Source organism: Phacochoerus africanus, chromosome 8, assembly GCF_016906955.1.
Source record: "Phacochoerus africanus isolate WHEZ1 chromosome 8, ROS_Pafr_v1, whole genome shotgun sequence".
Classification (NCBI taxonomy): Eukaryota; Metazoa; Chordata; class Mammalia; order Artiodactyla; family Suidae; genus Phacochoerus; species Phacochoerus africanus.
This window is the reverse complement of record NC_062551.1, coordinates 81,633,866-81,652,731: the sequence shown is the minus strand read 5'-3', so window position 1 is coordinate 81,652,731 and position 18,866 is coordinate 81,633,866. Positions and strand designations below refer to the sequence as shown.

General features: G+C 47.8%; 1 protein-coding gene across 6 annotated transcripts in view; it reads left to right on the top strand.

Annotated features, from left to right (window-relative positions):
- STPG1 (sperm tail PG-rich repeat containing 1) overlaps positions 1 to 18,866 on the top strand; it is a 60,539-nt gene that overhangs the window by 32,037 nt on the left and 9,636 nt on the right. For 4 of the 6 annotated variants that reach the window (XM_047792566.1, XM_047792563.1, XM_047792564.1 and 1 more), the window contains 4 exons: positions 3,986 to 4,156; positions 8,409 to 8,468; positions 10,453 to 10,561; positions 15,246 to 15,411. In XM_047792566.1, coding sequence (XP_047648522.1) covers positions 3,986 to 4,156; positions 8,409 to 8,468; positions 10,453 to 10,561; positions 15,246 to 15,411 — 506 coding nt within the window. The remainder of the gene's footprint in view (positions 1 to 3,985; positions 4,157 to 8,408; positions 8,469 to 10,452; positions 10,562 to 15,245; positions 15,412 to 18,866) is intronic. The other 2 variants (XM_047792565.1, XM_047792568.1) reach the window with 2 other exon arrangements.

Below are 18,866 nucleotides of genomic sequence, written 5' to 3'. Positions count from 1 at the left end.
AAGCAAAGAGACTCCAGAGCAACCAGGCAAAAGATGTGCCGTCTCACGATGGCCTGGCGCTGGAGACAAGACTTAAACCTAATCCCAACTCAGCCGTGGGTTCTTGATGTGACCTCAAGCACGTCACCCTCAGTGTCCCAATTGCCTCATAGAGCAGAGACGCCCTGGAGGCGCTGGGCAAGTTAACGTTGCAGGGAGTGAAATTCTCTTTGAAAACTGCGGAGCATCGTAAACACCTTAGATGTTGTGATTGTTACCGCCTGAGTCACAAACAATACTTCCTGCAACACCTCGCGTTTTCTCCCTGAGAACGTCTTTGCCAAATGGTGGCACAGCCCATTCCTGCCTGGTGCCAAAGAAGGCACTGAATCAGAGCACACCATCAATTTCCCTGCTGTGCTTTACGGGCAGTAACTTTCCAGATGACGCAGTCCAGCCGTCTGGAGGAGAAGGGGCCCCAGGGAAGATCTGCACAGGACAGGATCTCATCAGGCCTTTCAGGTCTTTAAAAAACTCAGACCCAACCCCAGGGAAGTCAGACGCAGAGCTGTTCAGGCTTCCTCTCCCGGCTGTGATGGATATGAGGGTTTGTATTTACATGGATAAACACACAAGTGCCTGCATCCTTGGGCAGGGCCCTTAAGTGGTTGGAGGAGCTCTGTCAGGACCTCCCCACATCTTGCCTAGTTCCTTTCCGAACTGGACACGAATTTCATTCCTCCGCCCCTTCTTTTGGTGACTGTCATGTTCAGTGCCTCCTGGTTCCAGATCCCAAGACTCTGAAGGGATTAAAAGTAGTCCTCCTAAAAAAAAAAAAAAGTTCCCATCGTGGCTCAGCGGGTTAAGAACCCGACATAGTGTCCATGAGGATGCAGTTTTGATCCCTGCCCTCGCTCAGTGGGTTAAGGATCTGGCATTGCCGCAAGCTGCTCTGTAGGTTGCAGATGTGGCTCAGATCCCATGTTGCTATGCTGTGGTTAGGCCTGAAGATGCAGCTCCGATTCCATCCCTCGCCTGGGAACTTCTATATGCCTCCATAAAAAGCAAACAAATGAAAAGAAAGAAAAAGAAAGAAAAAAGAAATAGAAGCGGTCCTGCTCGTGGAGTTCCCTGGCGGCCTAGCGGTTAAGGATTCGGTCTTATCACTTCTGTGGCACCGGCTTGATCCCTGGCCTGAGAATGTCCATGGCCAGGAAAAAAAAAAAAAAAAAAACTAAACAAAAAAACGCAGTCCTTGTCAGAGAAAGGTCTGCCTTATTGACACTGGTATGGTAGAAGGAGTGTGACACTGGGGTGAGGCCGACCAAAACCCTCTGTGGGTCAATACATTTTAGAAACTTCCTGATGACTCTTGGAACAATTGCACCCAACCTTTTGAGAGGACCTGTCATCAAAGTCCACATAATCTACTATATTCCAAAGCTTTGCTCCAGAATTATTCACAGGGCCGACTAGGAAGTCAAACGAGGCAGGCTGGGGAGACTTCCATGGCCTTTCTGTATTTGCCCAGGAGTAGCAGTGACTTTAGAAGAACTTGTATGTGCTGGAGGGGGGCTCGTAAGTGCCAGCATGAGGCCAGATTGGGGACCATAGGCCTGACAATGAAAAGAAAACCAAGGGAGGGTTGGGGAGCGAGTGTCACTTGAGCTGTGCTCGGGCGCTAAATCCATTATGACATTTTATGAAACTTTGCTTCGAACAGGCATCTTTTAGAACAACCATTCCCAAAGGGTATGTTGGTAGATATTCTAAGCCAAAAAGATCCTATGATGGAGGAAGGTTGAAAAGGGCTGTTTAAACCAAGTTAGGTCTCTTTACTGTGGCTCTTCTCAGAGCATTTACTACCCCCATGAGTGCTAGGAATCTCTGAAATGGGATCATGTCGTGAGACTTCTCAAATTTATTTGACCCTGGAGCTCTCTCCTTACTGCTGCTATGACCAATAGGATCTTATCTTATAGAGCTGGGATGCCAAGGAACACACTTTGGGAAAGAGTGCTTTAGGAAAACACACTTGCTGGAGTTCCTGTTGTGGCTCCGCAGTAACAAACTGGACTAGTATCCATAAGGTGCAGGTTCGATCCCTGGCCTCGCCCAGTGGGTTAAGGATCCGGCATTGCCCCAAGCTGCAGCTTAGTTCGCAGATGTGGCTCAGATCCCTTGTTGCTGTGGCTGTGGTGTAGGCCGGCCGCAGCAGCTCCAATTCATCTCCTAGCCAGGGAACTTCCATATGCTGCAGGTGCGGTCCTAAAAAGACAAAAAAGAACAAAAGAAAAACACACTTGTCTATACCGCTGGGTGACCCAAGACAGACACACTGCAAAAGGTAGCACCAAGGAAGGTCTGATCTCAACACGCTTCTTCTGTGGGAGTTAAGAGGAAAGAGCAGAGGGTGCGCCTCCACCACTGGGCACAGGAGATTTCGGGTGGTGATTCTTCCTGAATTAAAACCTCCCACAGGCATTTATCAGCTGCTCACCTCGTGGAGACAGACCGTCTGGGTGAGGATGTTGGTTCCACCACTTCACTAGCTGAGGAGGTTCAGTTTCCTCATCTGCAAAGTGGGGGTAAAATCATAACAGCGTCTACACAGGGTTGTCATGGGGATTCAGTGCAAAGCCCCCGAAAAGTATGCAGCTAACTATTGCCCCAAGTGCAAAGGCAAAGTGACTCCCAGGCTGGGGTGACCTTACTTCTGAGAACATCCATGCATCCTTCCACATGGGAGGAGGCAGATCTGGGACTCGAACCCAGGTTAGACTCGGCACAACTAAGACTGGACAAGAACGCTCCTGCTTCTGATGGCGCATCTGCCCACTAACCAGTGGCGCCTGAACCAGGTGGTGAGAGTTACCGCCACCAAGTACAGCGTGAGGTCAGGTGGGGCCCTGAGGCCTTCACACAGCCTCCCCCACCTTCTGTGCTTGGGGAGTCGCTGACCCCTATCCAGCAGAGGTGACCTGGGCAACGTTCTCAAGCTTTTAACCATGAAATAACAAAACAAATTTTTTGTTTTATCAGGCTTCAATACTTGCCATACTACCCCAGGGAAAGGTGATGTTATCGCCCAGTTTTTATGGCTTTTGTCCCTTTTCATTTGGCAAACATTGATTCTTTTTTTTTTTTTTTTAACCGAAAATAGCTTATCATAGCTTCCTGGAAGGGGTAGGATTTGTTCTGTTGAAACAGCAAAAATATCGTAGGGTTTTATGAAATCAGTGATTACGTGGGGGGAGAGGAGGCGTGGGTGGACAGGCGTGGTTCCTCATGGGACCTTGGACCTTGGAGGCCTTAGAAACAAATCGGTGATTTAGGAAGTTCTGATTATTTAACCTCAGAAATGAGAACTGAGGTTTGACTCAAAGGAAAGCCAAGGTAAGAAGAAGAAAGACTACAGCCTCCCATTGTACAAATCACCCAGCAGCTGATGAGTCAAGCGGCCTACATCAGGAATGGGTGAAAATGCGTTTATGGCAAAAATTACTTTAGCCAAATCCCAAACGTAAGATGAATAATTTGAGTTAGTTTACAGAAGTAAACACAGGCCTGAACTTGCATTTTCCAAGAGCAAATCCTCAAAGCCCAAGGTAATTTTGTCATTGTTCCCTGCCAGAGTTTCACCTTTCATAAAGTGCTTTTAGGAGTTTCCGTTGTGGCTCAGCACAAATTAATCTGACTAATATCCATGAGGACGCAGGTTCGAGCCCTGGCCTTGCTCTGTGTGTTAAGGATCTGGCGTTGCTGTGAGCTGTGGTGTAGACTGCAAACATGGCTCGGGTCCTGTGTTGCTGTGGCTGTGGCATAGGCCAGCGGCTATAGCTCCGATTCAACCCCTAGCCTGGGAACCTCCATGTGCTGCAGAGGCAGCCCTAAAAAGATTTTTTAAAAAAAGAAAAGAATAAATGCCAGGCACCATCTCTTTGACATCTGTCCTTCAGAGCCATAAGATAAGTGGTGATGTGGATTCTTTGGCTTTTCCTCACAGCGGGCCCGGTTGGATACCATCATTTCTAAACACCCTGCAGCTAATGCATACACAATCCCATCACATTTTGTTTCGAAGAAAGACTTCAGTAATTCCTGTTCCAGCATGTTCCAGCTGCCAAGCTTCAGGAAAGTTCTCAAACTTGAAACTCCCGCACCAAACCATTACAATGTAAGAACACTGCACCTGCTTTCTAAATATATACTGAGTGAATCGTTTACTGAAATGGAAGAAGGGAAGAGGGAAGGTTAGGGAAACGGTGTTTAGTGCACCTGGTAGGTTGGTTAGCCTTTGTTGACCATCCAGTGGTGTCACGAGTCTGTGCAACACTCTCATAGGAACTTGCAGAACCCAGAGGGAAAACCGTGGGCAACACGGGGGAGAGCATGGAGCAGCGGGAAGACCACCTCCCCAGAAAATACTTACCGTCATGACTCCTCTCACATAACCTTTCGGGGTGACAGTTTTCTCATCTGTAACAATGAGTATATTATTTGCCACCTTGTTTGCAGACACTATTCATTTCCTTTTTAGATTCTTATAGGGAAAGTGAACTTCTGTCTTTCCATATAAGACAATTGGTATTTCTTTCCTTTTTTTTTTTGACTTTTTGCCTTTTCTAGGGCTGCTCCCGTGGCATATGGAGGTTCCCAGGCTAGGGGTTGAATCAGAGCTGTAGCCGCCGGCCTACGCCACAGCCACAGTCACAGCAACTCAGGATCCAAGTGGAGTCTGTGACCTACAATGCCGGATCCTTAACCAACTGAGCGAGGCCAGGGATCGAACCTGCAACCTCATGGTTCCTAGTTGGATTCATTTCCACTGCACCACAACAGGAACTCCAGAAAATTGTGTTTGTTTTTTTGTTTTTGTTTTTGTTTTAAACAGCTCTTTGCCAATTCCCATCACTCTGTAGTCACTGAGGCAGAAGGTATGGTTCATAGTTAAGATATGAACTCAGGTTCAATCTCCACTCTACCATTTTCAAACTGTGTGGCTTTGGGCAAGTCTCTTCACTTTTCAGGACTTGGTTGGTTAATCTGTAAAGTGGGGTTTTATGCCTACATGTCTGCATGGGATTAATGCAAATACGAAATGAGGTAGTCTTTGCTGAGTGCTCACGTAGCACAATACCTGGTGGACAAGGACGCCACAGTGCATGGAAATCAGTAGAACTGTCTTTGAGGAAGTCACACTATCTCTTGAGTTTCAGTTATAAGATGGAATTGATTATACTTGCCCTATAGGCTTATTACAAGAAGCAAATGAGACTACAAATGTAAAAGCACTCTGAAATACCTGAGACATGAATTGACATAAGGTATTAATATTTTTATGCCATCCTTTCAAAATATTTTGGTCTTAGAGTACTTAATTTAATTTAATTTTATTTTCTTATTTTACGGCCACACCTGTAGCATATGGTAGTTGCCAGGCTAGGGGTCAAATCCAAGCTGCAGCTGCCAGCCTACACCACAGCCACAGCTACTCAGGATCCGAGCTGAGCCTGTAACCTACACCACAGCCCACGGCAATGCTGGATCCTTAACCCAATGAGCAAGGCCAGGGATGCAACCTGCATCCTCATGAATACTAGTCAGGTTCTTAACCCACTGAGCCACAGTGGGAACTCCCCAGAATACTTCATTTTAAATTGCCTTTTTCTGGAGTTCCCGTCATGGCGCAGTGGTTAACGAATCCGACTAGGAACCATGAGGTTGCGGGTTCGGTCCCTGCCCTTGCTCAGTGGGTTAACGATCTGGTGTTGCCGTGAGCTGTGGTGTAGGTTGCAGACGCGGCTCGGATCCCGCGTTGCTGTGGCTCTGGCATAGGCCGGTGGCTACAGCTCCGATTCGACCCCTAGCCTGGGAACCTCCATATGCCTCGGGAGCGGCCCAAGAAATAGCAACAACAACAAAAAAGACAAAAGACAAAAAAAAAATAAAAATAAAATAAATAAATTGCCTTTTTCTTTTACAATATTTATAAATAATATTTATTTTCCTGACTATAAAGATCTTCCCCACCTTCTATGATGGATCCAATCATTTATAATATGCTCGAAGTATATAAGTGCCTGCTAGGCCAGCATTGTCCAAAGGAAATATAATGGGAGCCACATAGGTCATTTAAGTTTTCCCAGCAGCCACATTTAAAAGTAAGAAGGAACAAGTGAAATTAGTTTGGATAATATATTCTGTTTAACCCAGTATATTCAAGATATTTCAATATCTAATCAATATAAAAATTATCGATGAGATGTTTTGCATTTTCTCCCTCATCCTAAGTCTTTAAGATCCCATGTACATTTTATGAGTATAAGACGCAGCACGTCTTAGTATGTACCCCCACGTTTCCAGTGCTCCATAGTTACATGTGGCCGGTGGCTACTGTGTGGAATAGTGTAGCTCTGGATAGTCTTTTCCTGGGCTGATCCGAGCCTGACAATAATAATGATGAAGTACTTTTCATGGTCTATGTGCTGTATTAAATATGTGTTCACTTATTTAATACTCACAAGAGCCCAGGAAGTGGATTATCTTATTCTCGATTTACAGAAAGGGAAACTGAGGCACAGAGATGGGAAGGGACTCACTCAAAGTGACCCAGCCTGAAGGGACCATTTGCACATCAGTGAGCACAGCTGGGTCCTGAGGTCTAAAGCTGGGGAGGGATTGGAATCCCCATGTTCCAGCGCTGCTGGGCTTCCCTGCGTAAGTCTCGTGGCTGCTCTGAGCCAGACCAGCGATACAGCTTAGATTCCAGTGGGGAACTCAAGATGAGAACTAGTCGACAAAAGAAATAATTCCACACTGTGCTTTGAGGGGTAGCCCAAGAAAAAGAATATGCGAGGGTGGGGTGTGGGGGAGTGGTCAATACCATGTACTTTTTTTTTTTGGCCACACATGTGACATATGGAAGTTCCTGGAGCAGGGCTCAGATCTGCTCCATGGTAGCCTCCCAAGCCATTGCAGTGACAATGCCAGACCCGCTGGATCCTTAGCCTACTGTGCCACAAGGGAACTCCCAATACTATGTATTTTAGACTGGGGGACCAGAGAAGTTCTGAGGCTGGAACCCAACGATTGAATGAAGAAAGAGCCAGAGTTGGGGAAATAGCATGTGCAAAGGTCCTGGGGCATCAAACAGCTTAGCTGGCGGGGAATACAAGAAGGTGGCCAAGTGGCATGAGGAGGAGGGGTGGGGATGAGAGGAGTCTGGACAGATAGGCAGGGGCTAGTGCATGCAGAGCCCTAAAGACCTCGGAAGGGAGTTCAAATTTTGTTTTCTGGGTGCTGGGAAGCCCTGGAGGAGAACAGGAGGTATTGAGTAATGTCATCTCACATACTTTTTAAAAAAGCTCCCTCCAGCTGCTGTGTGGAGAATGGACCACAGTATGGGTTAGGAGTGGATTTTGGAAAACCAGTTAGGAGACTGATAATGCTAACGGAGTCGAGGCCTGGACCAAGAAAGTGATAATGAATGTGCAGGGCCATCGTGCCTTTGCCATTCCTGAGGGAGAGCCAGGTTCCTTGGGAGATAAACACAGGGCCGACTGCCTGCAGGTGAGCGTCCTCCTGGTGGAAGTTGAAGGATGTTGTACTTAGTGCTTTGTGCTTCTGCCTCCCCAGTCTGCTGCTCCTTCACTCAGCTTCCTATCTCCAAGGCCCAGCTCAGGTCCTGGTATGCAGTAAGCATGCAATAAATGTTTAGGACTTCAAGGAATGACTTCCTTTGTTAATCCAAAACTGAACATCTCTCAAGTCGGTACTCTGTCCTTCCTCCAACAGATCAGTTTTGGATGTTTCTTATTCATTAATGTTTTAATGTGGCCCTGAACACAACACATCCTCATCATAAAATATATATAAGCATCATAGAAAGCCACAGACCAGAAAGTGGAAGGCCTTTATCATCCTGCTCCACAAAGCAAACCACGATCAAAATCCAGGTGAAGAGTTCCTGCTGTGGTGCAGTGGGTTAAGGTTCTGGCATTGTCTCTGTGGGGGGCCTGGGTTTGATCCCTGGTCTGGGAATTTCCATGTGCTACAGGTGCAGCTGAAAAAGAAAAAAAAAATCAAAAAACTAAAACCCCCCACAAAAACCAGGGACAAATGTGCTCACGCTCTCTTTCTCCCCTGGTCCTTCTCTCGGTTTGGGGATTAGGCTGTCCACGGTAGACATGCATTTTCAACTTAATGATAGCTGGTTTTTTTTTTTCTCCCCCCATGGCAGTACAATAAGTCTGCTTCATTCCTTTTTTTTTTTTTTTTTTTTAACCTGCCAGTGGAGCTGACTATTTTCTTAGTCTAGTGGTGAAATCCTCCAGCAACACACACTCAGTGTATACAAAAACGCCCCCTTTTTCAGTTGCTTTTCTGTCTGGGTGAGGAATAAAGCTGAAGTAGTGTTTTGTCTACAGGAAGCTTTTTTCAGACCTGGAGAACAATGGTGGAGTCAGCTGGCAAGGAGCAGAAATGCGGTAATCCTGTTAGCTGCACGGTGCTTTGAGGCCGTCAGGTCTCGCTCTGGCTGTGCCTCCCCTGATCCCCCACCTCTCTGTTGGAAGCCTTCCCCTTGGTTCCGTGTTCTTACTTCCTCTCCGGCATCCTGGCTCCTCTCCCCGTGTCCAGCAATTAGCCTGTTCCATTTGATCTTTTTTTTTTTTTTTTGGTCTTTTTGCTATTTCTTGGGCCGTTCCTGCGGCATATGGAGATTCCCAGGCTAGGGGTCCAATCGGAGCTACTCCAATCGGAGTAGCACCGGCCTACACCAGAGCCACAGCAACACGGGATCCGAGCCGCGTCTGCAACCTACACCACAGCTCACGGCAACGCCGGATTGTTAACCCACTGAGCAAGGAGAGGGACCGAACCCGCAACCTCATGGTTCCTAGTCGGATTCGTTAACCACTGCGCCACGACGGGAACTCCCCATTTGATCTTTTCGTTTGCCTTCTCCACATGCAGTCTGGCCACTAGGACCCTGGGAAAAGCTAAATTCGCTGCCTTTGTCAACACAAAGACAAAATGCCATCTGCATGTCTCAAGAAGCATTTCTTTGGACAAAGGCGTATCACAGAAAATCAGATCATCCTGGCCCCAGCAAATAGTTCCCCTCATTCAGTAAACACTCCCAGCCATTGCAGGCACAGTTTTTATTGCATCTTTTATTTAATGAAGGTAGGAGACTGACTGCAAATTGGCATTTAAAATATTTATGATTTGTGTGTAACATAAGAATGATCTCAGGGTTATTTTTTTTCCTCCAAAATTATTTTTAGAGTTCTGAACACATGAGCCACTCTTGAATGTTTGTATATCGCCTGGGTCAACCAAAAGTCATAATTTCTGGTCAGTCCAGAAAAGTCAAAACAAGACAGTCCTTAGAAATCTGAGCATAAACTTTTTTTTTTGTGGTCTTTTTAGGGCTGCACCCGCGGCATATGGAAGTAATCATAGCTACAGTTGCTGGCTTACGCCACAGCAACAGCAACGCAGGATCCAAGCCGTGTCTGCGACCTACACCACAGCTCACGGCAACTTAGGATCCTTAACCCACTGAGCAAGGCCAGGAATTGAACTCACATCCTCATGGACACTAGTCAGGTTCATTCCCACTGGGCTGCAGTGGGAACTCTTGATCATCATCATCTTAAATTACATGATTTCTTTGTATGTCCTAAATCCTGCACGTATAGAAGGATTATCTGAGCAGTGAGGAATCAGGGTGGGGATAGGTAGGTCTAAGTGTTCTGAAAAGAATAAAAATTGTAGAAAAAATAATGGAAATCATTTGCCTGTGTTGCAGGTACAAGTTAAGAAAAACAGGAGTTCCCGTCATGGAGAAGTGGAAATGAATCCCACTAGGAACCATGGGGCTGCGGGTTCGATCCCTGGCCTTGCTCAGTGGTTTAAGGATTTGGCATTGCCATGAGCTGTAGTGTAGGTTGCACACGGGGCTTGAATCTGGCATTGCTGTGGCTGTGGCGTAGGCCGGCAGCTACAGCTCCAATTGGACCCCTAGCCTGGGAACGTCCATATGCTGCGGGAAGTGGCCCTAGAAAAGGCAAAAAGACAAAATCAAACAAACAACCTCCCCCCCAAAAAAACACTCTGCATCAAGTAGAACAGATATTACCTGATCCATTTTACAGATGAGAAAACTCGAAATCAGAGAAAGTCGACCGTGTGAGCAGGATCCCCATCCCTGGGCTCGGGGAGCAAGCTTGAAAGCCGGGTCTGCAGGCTGGCTCTGTGTTGTGTTGGGTCCCTGGACACTTGCTGGTGATGACAAAGCCGTCGTCCACTCCAGCTGGGGTGTGACCTTTTCTGCTTGCGTCCTTTCATTTTCTGAGGACAGGTTTAGATCTGATTTTTCACCCCAGTGTGCCACTTGTCCAGGCACGACGACAGGGACACGGAAAGGGAAGGCCCTGAGCTCACCATGCTTATTCTCTCCCCCAGACCTCTGTCTCTTGCTGCAAGCAGACAAACAACGTCTGTGCCCGAGCCGGGTTCATGTCCAAAACCCAGAGAGGACTTTTCATGATTACGGAAGCAGGACCTGCCCCAGGTAAGCACTGGCCTTGACTAAGGGTCATGGACCAGATCCGATCTGCAGGGCACCGGAAGGAGCTAGGCTTTGAGAACAGAGGGGGTGCAGGCCGTCACTGTACAAAGAGGGGAAGCCTGGCTCCCCATTCAGGGGAAGAACGACGGCTTTGGAAACAGACCCCAAGGCAGCCTGACACTTTGGCCTTCCTTTCAGTCCAGGCACACCTGCCCTGGGCCGCCAGATGGGGGTGAGGGGGTGGGGGTGGCTTCTCACATCAGAAGTATGCACATGTGCACACCCCGAGGGGCCACCATGGGCACCGGGGAGGGGGGGGGAGCCGGAGGCTGGGGACACACATTAGATCTGGGTCCTCTGATGCTGGGCTGCCATATTCCTTCTCTCCCACGTCTAGAGGCAACTTCGCCATCTATCATCAAACGATGGCAAATAGCTCTGTTTACTGAGCACCTACTCTGTGATAAGTTTTTTCAGGCAGCCCTCACACACCCATCTTCACGGGCCATACTCTTAGGCCTGTGTTTGAGGTGAGGAAGTGGAGGCCCAGAGAGTTGAAGTGACTTGCTCAGCGCCACACAGCTAATAAACAGCAGGCCTGAGCCCAGAGGTGTCTGAGGAACCTCTTACTCCTGTCATCCCAGTGTGACTTCTGAAGCCTCCAGGATGTATGAACACACAAGGGCTTGCCTGCGAATGTTCCTCCTGCCAGACTGGGAAAATATATTGCACCCGTCGTGGGCCCTCAGACCTCCACCCCACATCGGCCTTAGTGAAAAATTTCCAGAAAAATTTGGTGGTGCAGCAGGCCACACTCCAGGAACATTGCTTAGAAGAGACCTCCCCAAATGGGAAGGGACCTTTCCAAGGGAACTTGGGGCCCCAGAGCCCAGGGGAGGAGCTGGGAAGGCTTGCCTCTGCAATCACGCTTCTTGGAGGAGGCGTGGATAAAATTGCAGCTCCTGTGAGATTTCAGCAAATCCAGATTAAAGTTGAGAAGATCAGTCTGAAGCTGGAGAACAAAACCAGCTCTAATTAGGAGGCTGTCTCTGGCTAAAGCTCCCTGCCTTGCATCACCATGGGCGAAACCCCACTCTGTTTGTTTATACAGGAGAACAAAGCCGGCATCCCTGGGGTTTGGCCAGAGGTCCCAGCAGTGAGTCCCGGGATGTGGCAGCCACTCCCTCCGGGAGGGTCCTGAGGGCCCCTTGACCCCTCGTAATGGAGCAGGAGGGGGAGAGGTGGCCACCAGCATCTGTTAAACTCCTACTGTGTGCCAGGGGCTTTTCACTCATCGAATACTCTCAACACCCCATGGAGCTTTGTCTGGCACATATGTGCTCAGAGAGCATGTGTTGTTGCTGCTGCTGCTGCTGTTATTATTATTATTATATCCCCACTTTACAAGCAAAAGTGATTTTTAGAAAGCAAGTGCCAAGCCCAGGATTTGAATCCAGGTGCCCTAGACCTAGCCTGCTACCTTGAAGAACCTCCCTCCGTCCCCCACACCTCCCAGAGCCTGGAGAATCTGCCCACTAGAGAAACCCTCTGCTTTGAGCCCTTGGAAAAATGCTTCTCCCGCTGTGGGAAAAGCCAGATGTGGAGCGTGACTGGCTTCCCTACCATGTCCCAGGCGCTCTGGGTGCCCGGCCACAGGGGCTAAGGCCCGGGCTGGTCTGCCCTCAATTCTGAGCAAATGCCACCTGCACACACGGGCTGGTTGGGTCTTCTAAAGTTTGGCTGTGCCAGGCACAAGGCCAGCCACTGCTCCAATGTCCTCCTCTTTATTTCTCCTTAAACAAAGGTCAGTGGAACATGGGGAAATGCCTATGTTAAAGTGTCACTTGAAAAATGTGACATGGAGTTCCTGTCGTGGCTCAGTGGTGAACGAACTCAACTGGCATCGCTCAATGGGTTAAGGATCCGGCGTTGCCGTGAGCTGTGGCTGTGACACAGGCTGGAGGCTATAGCTCTGATTCGATCCCTCACCTGGGAACCTCCATATGCCACCGCCAGTGTGGCCCTCAGAGACAAAAAAAAAAAGAAAAAAGAAAGAAAAATGTGACAGAATTGAGCCTAACACCATGAGACAGTGTCCAGTGCCTACAGGAAGGACCAGGATAAAGACAGCAGAGTGTTCACCCTGCTTCTCTGCACCACGGGAGCACGAGTGCCTTTTCCTCTTGCTTCTGTTTTTTTTTAGCATTTTATAATCAAGCACTGCCTTAAAATTTTTGGTAGAGGAAATACTAAGAAAAACTAAATACATGTACATGTAAAAGGAACAGATAATTTGAGAGGTATATATCAGTATTATAAATGCTACTAACTGAACTTTTTTTTTTTAACTTGTGTATATTTTCATGTTGTTAAAAATCTTCCTAGATGGAGTTTCCTTATGGCACTGCGGGGTAAAGATCCAGCGTGTCACTGCAGCAGTTCGGGTTAATTCCTGGCCTGGAAATGTCCACATATCGTGGATGCAGGGGAAAAAATCCTCTTAGAACACCTTTTTTAATAGTTGCATAGTATTGCATGTCTGATGGTCTCATCAGTTAAGGAACAAAAGCCCTCTTGTTGGAGATTTAGGTTGTTTTAAGCTGATCACTCATATAAATAGAGTGGCAGCAAACATTCTTATAGCTCATAACTTGTGTACAATCAAGATGATTTCCTTATGTAAATTGCCTAACATGAAATTGCGAAGTCGAAAGGCATGTAAAATATTTAAGGTTTTTGATACTTGTGACCAAACAGCCCTTCAGCAGAGGTAATTTATCCTCCTGCTTCTTTGAAGACTCTACTTTCCCTCACCTTTGCCCTTGCTGAATATTAATTACCATTTAAATATAGTCTTGCTAGTATGTCCCATATTGTCATTCTCAGTGCTTTCATAATGGAAAAGTCAGTTTTATTTAAAACACAATCAACTTTACAAGATTTAGAAAATTTGAAAGATCTTACCCACCCATAGTGCCATCACTGATATAGTTTTTCCCACTTTTCGGGGTTCTGACCTATTTTAATTCACATCTACCCATTTGTACATTGATGCTGTCATATATACAGTGTAGATCTTTTTTTTTTTTTTTGTCTTTTTGCCATTTCTTTGGCCACTCCTGCGGCATATGGAGGTTCCCAGGCTAGGGGTCTAATCGGAGCTGTAGCCTCCGGCCCATGCCAGAGCCACAGCAACGCTGGATCCGAGCCGCGTCTGCGACCTACACTACAGCTCACGGCAACACCAGATCCTTAACCCACTGAGCAAGGCCAGGGATCGAACCCGCAACCTCGTGGTTCCTAGTCGGATTCGTTAACCACTGCGCCATGACAGGAACTCCTAGATTTTAAGCTTTATTTTTTCTCTCACTTTTATTTTCAAAAACGTTGCCATGTGGCTTTATGGCCTTTGTATTTACCTTCCTCAGACTGGGCTGTTTTCCCATAACTGCCCCCTTGACTTGGACTTTATTAGACTCATGATCATTCCTCACACTGTAGCTACTGCTGTTGTGTATATCTTCAGGCTTCAAGCTTTTTCGTTATGTTGAATAGTTTTCCTAATTTCTTTTTCTTTCTTCCTTTTTTTTTTCTTTTTTCTCTTTGGCCATGCCTACAGCATGCAGAAATTCCCAGGACCTGAGCCACAGCAGAGATGTGCCGGATCCTTAACCATTAGGCCCCCAGGGAACTCCTAATTTTACTAATTCTTGAGTAATAGGAAGCCAGGGTCAAAACGTGCAGGCATCTTGAAGGCCTTTGTCTGTACTGTCACTTTACACTCCAAAATGCCTGCCTCCGTTTACCGGGCCACCGACTACTTAGGGGTGAGACTGTGCCTTCTTTACCCCAACTCAGATCATTCTCTTCTTCTTTAAAGCTTTACACACAGTCCAATTAATTTTATTCTGATATAGTTTCTTGAGACAAGGCATAGGGGAAAGCATGGACCTTGGAGGCAGGTGAGCCTGGGACCGCATTGTAGGTGCTCAATAAATACTTTGGGTTTTTTTTTTTTTTTTTGGTTTTTCATCCTTTTAGGGCCCACACCAATGGCATATGGAGGTTCCCAGGCTAGGCATCTAATCAGAGCTCTTGCCGCCAGCTACGCCAGGGCCACAGCAATGCCAGATCTGGGCGGCATCTGTGACCTACACCACAGCTCACGGCAATGCCGGATCCTTAACCCACTGAGCAAGGCCAGGAATCGAACCCACAACCTCATGGTTCCTAATCGGATTCATTTCCACTGCGCCACGATGGCAACTCCTATAAATACTTGTTAACGGCATAATAGTTATGGCATCACTGCATGCCAGAACTAAAACATTCTTCTACTGCCATAGCTTCCCAGTCATTGGAAGAATCATTATCTTTAGTTTATAGGGGAAGAAGCTGGGCTTGGGTGGATGAATGTCTCTGGGCAAATTATTGAATACGTCTGCGTGTTGGTTTTCCCAACTTGGTGGGCTGCTGTGAGGATTAGGTGAGCTCAGCGTGTGTTGCATGGACACGTTCTCTAAAAGGTGAGTGCGGTTTTCAGTTATTCCTGGTGACCCCCTCCGTTTGACCATCCTGGAGTGATTCTGCCTTATAGTCATTCAGTGCATTCTTAAGCACATGGTACTGCTTTTTTCTTTATTTGACAAAAGTCCTTTATTCTGTTTTAAAATGTTTTTCCACTCAGGGCATTATAACGTCAACGAATCCCTTGTGAAGCAGTCGCCAAAGATATTGATGTCTTGTTTTAAATCAAAAACGGGGCGTGGATTAAAACTCACATCGACAGGCCCAGGACCCGGTTATTACAACCCGAATGATCACACCAAAGTTCCAAAAAAGACTCTTATCCCGTGAGTCCTGATCATTCTGATCTTCCTTCTGAAAGGTCTTTCTGGGGAAGGGCTCCAGCACAGGAAGGAAAGAGAAGGGTGTCACCACTTGGCAGACACAGGCTGAGTTGCTCTCCTGGGGCCCTTGCTGACACCTGGCAGGTGCGTAATAAATCCTTGGGGGGGAGTTCCCATGGTGGCTCAGTGGAAGTGAATCTGACTAGTATCCCTGAGGATGCAGGTTCAATCCCTGGCCTTGATCAGTGGGTTAAGGATCCCGTGTTGCCAAGGGCTGTGGTATAGGTCACAGACAAGGCTCAGATCCCATGTTGCTGTGGTTATGGCTAGGCCAGCGGCTACAGCTCCCATTTGACCCCTAGCCTGGGAACCTCCATATGCCACCGGTGCGACCCTAAGAAAAGACAAAAAAAAAAAATTCTTGGTTTTTTGTTTGTTTGTTTTTGCTTTTTAGGGCTGCTTATGTGGCATATGGAAGTTCCTAAGCTAGGGGTTGTATCAGAGCTGTAGCTGCCAGCCTACATCACAGCCACAGCAACACAGTATCCGAGCAGCGTCTGTGATCTACATCACAGCTCATGGCAATGCCAGATCCCTAACCCAGTGAGCAAGGCCAGGGATCAAACCCTCATCCTCATGGTACTAGTCAGACTGGTTACCACTGAGCCACAATGGGAACTCCCAATAAATCCTTGCTGAATACTTAATCTTTATTGAGCAACTACTATGTGCCAGGAGTGGGACATCTTATTCAACGATCATAACTCTATTGTAGGAATGATTACTTCATAGAGGAGGAAGGTAGGCTTTCATGAGGCTGTGAGGTTTGCTTGAGTCCACACAGCTGTCCTCAGGTGCCACTGGGGATCAGGCACAGGACTGGCTGGTCTCCTGATGTTCCCTGTGATGCTGTACCCCCTGGTGCTGACATTATTTCTGTAACATAAAATCCACTGGGGAGGCAGCATATACAGAAGCAGTGAGGCTCGCACAATTTTGTACTGATAGGTTAAAAACCTAGACTTTGGTCAGACCTGCTAGATTTTACCTTCAGCTTCTGCTGTTTTCATGCTGTGTGACCATCAGCACTATATTAACCCCTCTGTGCCTCCATGCCCTCACACGTAAAGGGGGATGAGTGCATTTGGAAGTTGCATTAAAAAAAAAAATATATATATATATATGTATGTATATATATATATTTGACATAGTAAGTATCAGTGGTGACTTTAGCACACATTTTAAAAGACAGGGATTCGTGTTACCATTTTTAATATCCTGTATATTTAATGTCACTTTCACCTCAGAAACTCAAAAACTCACAGGGCTTAATAGTCCTCAAATGGGTCTAGAACTTCTAGAAGTAAGTGCCATCAAGGTCAGTTGTCCTGTGACTTTCTAAGACCTCACTCCAGGCAGGACTGGCTATTGGGAGGGCTGACCAGCAGGATGAGGCTGAGGGTATGGCCAGCTGGGCCCCCTCCAGAGAGGCTGGACAGCTGGCTGGGCCTGCAGCCACAGTGGGTCAGAAGGCTGGGCAGCCCAGGGAGGCTGGTGACACTGGGTCCCCTCTGACCATCAGCCCTGGGCAAGGAGAGCGGAGTCAGGGGGAGGAACAAGACTTGAGTCCAACTCAAGACCCAGAGAAGGGGTGACCTCAGAAGGAGCCCACCAGCTAAGTCCCTTCTGCCCTTCCGACTTGGCTTCTGCGTGTTAGCCCTTCACAGGCTGCAGGGTGGGGGCGGGAAAGTCGGGAACGGGCTCTCTTCAAACATCAGGTGTTTCCTGCCTTGGAGTTGGCCTGCAGCCTCTCCCCTACACTGCCCCCGAGGGAGTGGGTGGAGGCAGGCTCCGCGTGGAATCACAGCTCTGTCTCTGGCAGACACCTCTCCTCCCTGAGCCTCTGTTTCCACATTATTAAGTGCCAATAAGGACCTTATCTCATAGAGATTCTGTGAGGATCAGATGAGAAAGTGTTGGAAAATAGCCATCACTCTTCTTGTTCTATGTCTTCGAGATGATACATGAGGATATAGGATACAGCTGTTCCGTCGCTTCTAAAGGGAAGCGGTTCGAGCAGAGTGGGCAGCACTTGGTGTTTCACTGCCTTCCCCAGGGCCTTGGCCTTTGGCCTTTGTTCAGGTTTGGACCAGCAGTTTGACACATTCGCCTTTCGTGGCATTTGCATCTGTCAGTCCACAGGCCCTGGAGTTTCCAGTTCTGTGCCGAAGGCCCAGGTGAATAGAGCACTGGATGCATCTTTAGTCAGGCTCATCTGGGACCAACTCCCGAGCAAGGCAGAGGACCGTGCGACAAAACGCTGGTTCGAATGGGCCCCTAGCTTGCGTGGCCACACACAAGGGCTCTTTCCAGCCAGGCAGTGCAGTAGTGCTGGCATGTCTGGGGGCGTCTGGGGTACATGGCTCTCTGTGATGCTTCATGAATGATGGATCCTTGGTTAATAAACCGAGGAAGCACACTGCATGCAGTCCCTCTGCCCCTGGGAGCATCGCAGTGTATAAGAACTTATTAAAGGCTCTGAGAAGGCCTGCAGTAAAGGGACCTGTGAAACTGAGTGTCTCTTTAACTTGGGTTCACCCTGGTGAGTGGATGGCACCCCGGCTTCGATGGCAGGACACTTGTGTGGACTGGCTCTGCGGTCAGAAGCTGCTTTCAGCACTTCCCTGGGTCTCTGTTTCTCCATGTGTGAGGTGGAGAAGTCTTTCCACTTCAGACACTCTGTGACCCCCAGCTTTGCTCACCATGTCGCTCAGGAGAGCATACAGGGGGTAGGGTGGGGGTGGGGAGGCTGGACCCACAGAAGTCCAAAAGATATATTATTGAGTTGACATGGAAAGGATGAAGTGAACTCTGTAATTTCATTGAAAAGCAAAAAGATAAAACTGAAGTGTGCTGCTGGTTATGCTAAAATAGCAGCCTTTTGTATGTGGAATGATGGAGAAAGGGATGTAACATAGAGAAAGACAAGCCAAAGATGGTCATATTGAAAGCGCATCTAAACTCCGGTCTCTCAAAGTCAAGTCCTGTTTCCTTTCCTGTGACCCTGGAGGGAGGACAGGGCCAGGGCACCCGAGGGCCTGTCTTGGGGCCATCGGGCTCTGGAGAAGGTCTGTGCTGTTTCTGCCCCATCATCTCCAGGCCCCTGGGCTTCGTGGGGCAGTGGTGGAGAATCAGAACTGTCACCGTGCTTCCTTTTTGGAAGCATAGGCAGCCCAGGTTTCCCATGCAGGCAGCAGGATTGTGGGCCCCTCCCCTTATCTCTCTTGGTTTGAAGTGCGTGGCTCCCTGTTCTTGGGTGGGGTTCCAGTTTTCAAAAATGACATTTTGGCCCTGCTTTCTTTAAGATGCAGGAAGAACCAGGGGAGATGTTAACTCTCTCTGGAGCTGCTGGTCCCATGTCACCAACCTCTGCTGGCCTCCTGAGCTGGGAATGGGCC